Genomic DNA, 7,941 nt, shown 5'->3' with positions numbered 1-7,941 from the left:
ATGCAACATCTATGGTGCCCCAGGGACTCCAGCTAGATGCACAGGAGTGCTTATTTTGATGGGGGTCCGGCTAAATAAACACAAGTGCTTATTTTCATTTTTCTGTGCTTTATGTTGTTATCAAAACTCAAATATCATCTCATTAGTGGCAATAAAAGTAAATAGTACAGGTGCAATAATCAACTTTAACATGTCTTTTATATTTAAAATTGAATCCGAAAAAAATGATAGAATAACATCACTAATATAGTATTTCTTAGTTGTAAGAAGTAAGATTTAATTTGTCTTTTTACTTAAGTTTTAAAGTCTTAAGACTTAAAAGACATATTTCTAAGGTTGTTTCTTTTTTAACTTATCATTTTTAGTCAATTTTATCTCAATAGAAAAAATAAAAGTTTTTTTTTTTTAACTTATAATTTAATAGAAAAGGTCACTTTTACTAGTTTTTTCAATATTCTAACTTTGGTATGGTTCTCAAATCCAATTTCTCAAACAAAATAAAAATATTTTTAGAAATTTTGGGTAATTATTGACTGAAAAATAAGTCAAATTATCTAAATTTTAAATATTTTAAATGAAAAATGAATATACCATATGATTACTACCCAAAAAGTGCTATTTTACACCTTTAAGTCATTATGTTTTAAGCACTTTTGTGTAGTAATTTTTCACCTTTATTCCAATTGGCATGTTAAGGACCTAGCAATGATTTCTAATCATATTTGTGGCTAGTTTTAGTGTTTTGACATCTTTTTGGATCATTAAGACAAGCCAACCAAAGAAGAAAAGCAAAGAAAATCAAAGAAAATCAAAGAAAAGCAAAGAGAAGCAAGGAGGAAATCAGAGGACAGCAGCTGCAGTCTTCTTTGACACTTTTGGAGCAATTCCCGAAGTCCATTTTTTACATGCTATATATCATTTTAAAGCTCAAGAAGTCAAGAATCCAACGCTTCAAACTGTGCACGATTTGGAGCTGAAACGAGGAAGTTATGGCCTTCGGAAGACAACTGCTCCAGGTGTGCGAAAATTTCGCACACCCCCTTCAGGTGTGCGAATGGTGTGCGAATGGTGTGCGAATTTCGCACACCCCCTTCAGGTGTGCGAAAATTTCGCACACCCCATGCGTGGTGCGAAATCTCCTCTGTTTTTGCCGACTCCACTTTAGATATTTTCTTAAGTATTTTTTGATGTAATTTCCTTTCTTCTCCTTGTAACAAGCCAATGAAAAGCTTTGCTTTTGTAAAAACTATATAAGGGGTGGAAATCACCTCTTGAACCATGTAACACGGGTGTTAAGCTTAACACTTAGCAATATACAGAGCTCTCTCGTTTTCTATTTTCTCTTTACTATTTTCTTTTTCTTGGAAGCCAAACAACCTCTGAGGATGTTTTCTCAGAGGATGAGAGGCTAAACTCTTGGTTTCTTGGAGTGAAGGAAGCTAGGTGAAAAGTCCAGATGCAAAGATGGAAAACGCTCGTGCATTAAATACAGGTAGTTGAAGTTCATAAATGGCTTTTAAATCCAAAGTTTTGCTTTAAATCCCTTAGAATCACTTTGAATGGCCAATACATGGTAAGCTTCAGGTCTTTATGGATGCTTATTGCTAGATCCATATTAGTCCATTAGTTATCATGTACGAGCCATTGGAAAGTGGTTCAAGGTGAAGACCTATATAGTGTCTAAAGCCATTAATGGACCTTGACTACCATTTCTATTGATTTTTATGGATTAAATCTTCATTGTTAAACCTATACCAGTTCGGGAAATAACTATAGGTTAAATCCCCAATGCGAGGAGAAAAATCCGGAATTTTCCACTTTGCATTCTAAACTTGATCCTAGCAATCCTTAGCTCCGAGAAACTTTCTTTCTTCCATTTTTAATTAGTTTATGTTAATTTAGGTTCAAACACTTTCAAAACAAATTTTATTTTCTTTTAAACTTTAAGTTTTTGATAAAGGAAATCATTGAATCCAATTTCTAATCTCGAGTATATCACTGGTAGAATGAAAACCCATCCCAGAGTTCGACCCTAGAGCCACTATACTATAGTAGCTTTGCTACACTAGTATGAGGTCATAGGTTTTATAAATGTTTTTGATTAAATGACCCGACTGGATTTTCAAGCGAATCACCATACACATAAAAAAAGTTATAATCACGGATAAAACCAATTATGATTGACATATTTTTTTACTTCATGCAGTCACTAATATATATATTTTTTCTTATGCTTCATCATGTTTTTAGCTAATTTTGTAGGTTCTTGGTTCAAAGGTAAAAACAGTAAGATTAAAATAATAAAGTTTTAATTAGAAATGATTTTTTCTATGGTTTTTTTGAAATTCAATCTCCTAGAATATTACAACAAAATCAAAATAACCAATCCTCAAGTCTAATAAAATGTTTAAAATTAGAACTTCAAAAATAATTTACACTGATCTAAATGCTAACTAGAATCAATAATTTCAATTAATTTTAAGAAATAAAAAGTTAGGATTTAATACACTATCGCAAATTGAAAATAATAATAATAATAAATGATACTTAATATGTGCCATATAAAAACTATCAAGTATAAATGATACTTAGAAATTTTTTATCATTTTCTTAGCAACTAAATATAATTGAGAACCCTAATTACTATTCTATTATGGACTTCTTAGCTAAATATATAATTAATCATTACAAAATATTTATTATTATGATAAATTTTGGTATTTTGGTATTTCTCAGTATTTGAAAATATATTATATTATTATTTTTTTAAATGATTGATTTTATATTTTTATCCTAATTATTTAAAATAAGAAGAAATATAATCATTAATTTCATTAATAATTTTTTGTATCTAAAAATAAATAGATTTAATATTTAATACTATTTAGATATTAATAAAAAAAACTTAATATTTAATAGCATTAAGATACTAGTAAAAAATAAATAGTCTCAATACTTAATGTCATTCCTCTTTATTTGATTCCTTTTTATTTAAATTAAAATTAAATGAAAATTATTGATATTTTAGATAAAATAAAAAACAAACAAATCAACAAACAAACACAACACCACAAAGTGAAATACTATAACTAGTTTCACTTAACTGATGGTCAAGCACTTTGAGAATCATTAGAATCCAATTTGCCCGTATTTTGATCAAACTTCTTGGTAAATATTTTCTAAGCAAACTTAACTAATTCAAATCACAATGAATTTTCTTTTAATACACAATCAAAATGTATTAAATAACACAATGAGCTTACTACAATTGCCACAAAACTTGTACATTTCCTCGAAGGACCTTACACTAAGAGTAAGCCCATATCTGACCTTCCAGAGTAGAGGAGGCATACCTTCAAGCTAGGATACATCCCTATCTTGGTTCTTGGTTATTGGCTTTATAATAGGTTATATAGATTCACCAGCTTCCATGACACAAAAAAGCAATGGGTGGTGATTTCATCAATGCTTCGAGGTTATTATTCTTTACCTGCATAGATTTTAAATGAAATAATTGTACAGATAATTGTGACATAAAGGGGACAAAGAGAAAGAAGAAAGGAAAAAAGCACAGTTTTTATGTAATGGGTGGTGATTTGATCAATGTTTGGAGCTTACTATTCTTAACCTTTATAGATTTTAAATGACATAATTGTTGAGATAATCATGACATACAAGGGGATAAAGAAACAGGAAAGAAAGGAAAGAATGAAGAAACGAAAATACTGTTAGAAATACTGAATGATTGTATTGTATTTCCTGAATAAAAGAATATACATCAGTGCCTTTATATAAGAGGCATATGTGTGTGGTACAAGTAACCTAACTGGGCCTAAAGCCCATAACATAATATACCCATAATATACATTAACAACCCCCCTCAAACTCAAGGTGGATGTGAGACCAACTTGAGGTTGTCAATTAAATCACGAGTGCGTCTTGTAGGAAGTGACTTGGTGAAGATATCTGCAAGTTGATCTTTGGAGGAGACGGAGAAAAGCTTAAGAGCACCATGGACAAGATGATAACGGATAAAATGACAATCAATCTCGATGTGTTTAGTCCGTTCATGAAAGACATCATTGTGAGCAATATGAATGGCACTCTGGTTGTCACAATAAAGGGGAGTAGCAGAGGAGGTGGACACACCCAAATCCTTAAGAAGCCATCTTAGCCAAAGGAGCTCAGATGTGGTATCAGTAAGGGCACGATATTCTGCTTCACTACTGGAGCGGGCCACAAAAGTTTGTTTCTTACTTCTCCAAGAAATCAAAGAAGAACCAAGAAGGAAGCAGTAACCTGTAGTGGACCTGCGATAAGTAGGCTCTCCTGCCCAATCAGCATCAGAGAATGCACGGAGTACAAGAGGAGATTGAGCTGAGTAGAAAAGGCTATGAAAAATGGTACCCTTCAGGTATTGAAGAATGCGCAGAACAGCAGCATAGTGAGTTGATCGTGGAGCAGACAAATACTGTCTCACCTGATGAACAGCATAGGAGATGTCTGGACGAGTAACTGTGAGATAAACTAAGCTGCCAACCAATCGTCTGTAAAGAGAAGGATTAGACAATGGTTTCCCCCCGGAGGGTGTCAGATACGCATTAAGTTCGACTGGAGTGTCAACATTCTTACTGTCAGTGAGTCTGGCTTGAGACAGCAGATCAGAAGCATACTTGGCTTGAGTAATATAAAGACCATCTGTGGAATGAGTAATTTCAAGACCCAGGAAATAGCTGAGATGTCCAAGATCTTTCATCTCAAACTGCTGACTGAGAAAATCCTTGAGTTCTTGAATGCCATTGAGGTCATTACCAGTTATGATCATATCATCCACATATAGAAGAAGCAAAATAGTGTCTTTATCAGTACGACGAAGAAATAAGGCAGAATCATACGGACTGGCAATGTAACCTAAGCGAAAAATAGTGGAGTTGAACTTGGCAAACCAAGCTCGTGGGGCTTGTTTAAGACCATAAAGTGCACGTCGAAGATGACAAACCTTGTTTGATTCAATAGAGAGACCAGGAGGAGGTTGCATATAGACTGCTTCACTCAGATCCCCATTAAGGAAGGCATTTTTAACATCCATCTGAAAAAGGTCCCATTGACGAGCAGCAGCAACAGCTAAGAGAGCACGAACAGATGAGATACGAGCAACTGGAGCAAAAGTCTCTTCATAATCAATCCCATACTCCTGTGTAAAGCCTTTGGCAACAAGACGAGCCTTGTAGCGCTCAACGGATCCATCAGAGCGAGTCTTGATCTTATAGATCCACTTACAACCAACCACAGACTGTCCAGGAGAGAGAGGAACCAAGTCCCAAGTATGGTTTTTGGTTAATGCATCAAGTTCCTCTTTCATAGCAATCTGCCATAAAGGGTCAGTAGAAGCCTCACGATAGGTTTGAGGCTCGTGAAGTGTAGCAAGGGCAGTGTAACAATGATAGTCAAGTAGGTGTGGAGGAATGGATCTTACCCGGGTTGAGTGGCGAGGTGGAATGTCTTGTGGAGGATCTTCAGGCAGAGTAAAAGCAGGGGACCCAGTCTCAAAGTGGGGTAGCTCGTCATCAATCTGTTCATCTACAACCTGTCTAGGAGAAGCATAAAAAATATCTGGAGAAAAGTCCAAAGGAGGATCAAAAGTATTTGTAGAAGGAACAAGAGACTCATCTGGAAAGATTTCTAAAATAGAGGAGTTAGTCAAGGAAGAACGAAAGTGAGAGAGTTCAACAAACAATCGATGTTCCCAAAAGACAACATTACGAGAAACACGAAGACGATGAGAGACAGGATCATAACACCTATACCCCTTTTGAGTTTCACCATAACCAAGGAAACAACAGAGTCTACAGCGAGGCTCAAGTTTGTTGTGCTCATGAGACTGAAGAAGAACAAAACAAGCAGATCCAAATGAGCGAAGGTGATGATAGACAGGGGGTGACCCAAAGAGACGCTCATACGGAGTCTGATTATGGATGACAGCACTTGGAATACGGTTAATTGCATGAACAGCATGAAGAGCCGCTTCACCCCAAAATGGGGCAGGAATTTTGGCAGAAAGAAGCAGAGCACGAACAGTGTCAAGAATATGACGAAGTTTTCTTTCGGCTCGACCATTTTGCTGAGAGGTACTTGGACAAGTTAGATGATGTAAAGTGCCATAGGAATGTAACAGAGCTTGAAACGCATGTTGAGTATATTCAAGAGCATTATCAGATCGAAAGGTTTTGATACGTTTGGAGAATTGTGTTTCAACCATTTTTGCAAAATTGCTATATATTGGTAAAATTTCGGAACGAGATTTCATAGGGAAAATCCAACTATAACGAGAATAATCATCAATAAAAACAACAAAATATCGAGATCCACCAATACTAGCAACAGGAGAAGGTCCCCAAACATCAGAATGAATTAACTCAAAAATACTATTAGAAATTGATTCACTGTTATTAAAATGCAAAGCTGGCTGTTTTCCTAACTGACAAGAAGTACAATAAAAAATGTCTTTAGACATAGAACCCAACAGACCCCTAGACACTAACTGTTGTACCCGAGAAGATGATGCATGACCAAGACGAGAATGCCAAAGTGCAAGAGAAGGTAAGGAAGAAACTGCAGCAGCTGCAGTAGCAATAGAAATAGGAGCAACAGGTGGAAGATGAAGATTGCTCACGGGAAACATACGCCCAACTCTAGGACCGGTCCCAAGCTCCTGCCCCGTCCTCAGATCCTGCACAATACACCCAGAATAGTAAAAAATAAGGTGATAACCTAGTTCAGCTAATTGTCCCACATAGCACAAATTATAGGATAGGTCAGGAACATGGAAGACTCCAGGAACAGAAAGATTAGAGGTTGAAACAAAACCTAGACTATTCCCATGCATGGTGGAACCATCAGCTATATGAATATTTAGAGGATGTGGTACAGGGTCAAGTTTGGAGAATAGGGATGAGTGAGGTGTCATGTGATTGCAGCAGGCAGAATCAAAAAGCCAAGTTTGAGACTTACCAGGTAGAACAGATAAGACAGTGGAAAGAGATGCATTACCAGCCATACGAACAGCCTGAGCTATGATCTCCTGTAGTTCAGTGGAGGAGAGGTTGATAGTAGATCCAGAAGACTTGGACTCAACTGAGGTGGAAGCCATTGGCGGAGTAGGCTCAATATTAGCAACAACAGCAGTAGATTTGTTATGACGGTAACAAGTCTCAATGGTGTGGCCAGGACGCTTGCAATAGTTGCAGAACTTTTTGTTGGTCTGCTTGCGATGATTGCTAGAGCCATAAGAATCACCTGATTGCTGGGGTTGCTCTATGAGTGGAGTAGATGGAGTAATAGCCAAAACATTGAGCTTATTCTAGGCTTGAAGGGTTGCAAGGCGAGCTTCTTCTCTAACCAACTCATTTACAGCAGTATCAAGAGATGGAGCAGGACTGCGATTGAGTAGCTGACCACGAATGGGCTCAAAGTCCTTGTGAAGTGACATCAAGAATTCATAGAGGCGAAATTCATCTCTAATGGAAGCATATTGCTGAGCATCTTTTGAGCATGTCCAAGTTGGATCAGAAAGGCCAATTTGGTCCCAAATAAAGCGAAGCTGATCATAATAGTCATTGATGGATTGCCCTGGTTCTTGCTTGAGTTGATGTAATTCAACCACTAACTGATATTTCAAGGATCCATGAGTAGTGGAGTACCTTTTGGCCAACATATCCCATGCAGATTTTGCATCATCAAAGCTGCCCATCAGATTGGAAATAGAGGGAATGGAAGTGTTCCGAATCCATGTGAGGATCATGTGGTTATGACTATCCCATTCAATCATGCGACTAAGAAAAACAGCATCTCCTTCACTTGCTCCCTTGACAGGAATAGTCATTGCACCAGTACAATAATGCTAGAGCATGCGACCCTTAAGAAAACTGCGCATAGCTTGAG

The 7,941-nt window shown here is 36.4% G+C and overlaps 1 protein-coding gene across 1 annotated transcript; it reads right to left on the bottom strand.

Moving 5' to 3' along the window:
• Nucleotides 1–3,886: 3,886 nt before the first annotated feature.
• Nucleotides 3,887–5,247, bottom strand: LOC117923081 (uncharacterized mitochondrial protein AtMg00810-like). The gene is made up of 2 exons (XM_034841330.1): nt 5,193–5,247; nt 3,887–5,124 (listed from the first exon to the last, which is right to left on the bottom strand). The coding sequence occupies exons 1-2, from the start codon at nt 5,245–5,247 to the stop codon at nt 3,887–3,889; spliced, it is 1,293 nt and encodes a 430-aa protein (XP_034697221.1).
• Between the last annotated feature and the right edge of the window lie 2,694 nt (nt 5,248–7,941).

This window comes from Vitis riparia, chromosome 10 (assembly GCF_004353265.1).
Source record: "Vitis riparia cultivar Riparia Gloire de Montpellier isolate 1030 chromosome 10, EGFV_Vit.rip_1.0, whole genome shotgun sequence".
Taxonomy (NCBI): Eukaryota; Viridiplantae; Streptophyta; class Magnoliopsida; order Vitales; family Vitaceae; genus Vitis; species Vitis riparia.
The sequence above is the reverse complement of the archived record's forward strand: the minus strand, read 5'-3'. Positions and strand labels throughout refer to the sequence as shown.

What these genes read in the sequence shown, in the direction of transcription:
- LOC117923081 (XM_034841330.1), bottom strand. Translation starts at nt 5,247, where the DNA reads ATGGATCCGTTGAGCGCTACAAGGCTCGTCTTGTTGCCAAAGGCTTTA. An exon ending in GCCAAAGGCTTTACACAGGA is followed by an intron (nt 5,125 to 5,192) that starts GTATGGGATTGA and finishes GTGCTCTCTTAG; the next exon opens with CTGTTGCTGCTGCTCGTCAA.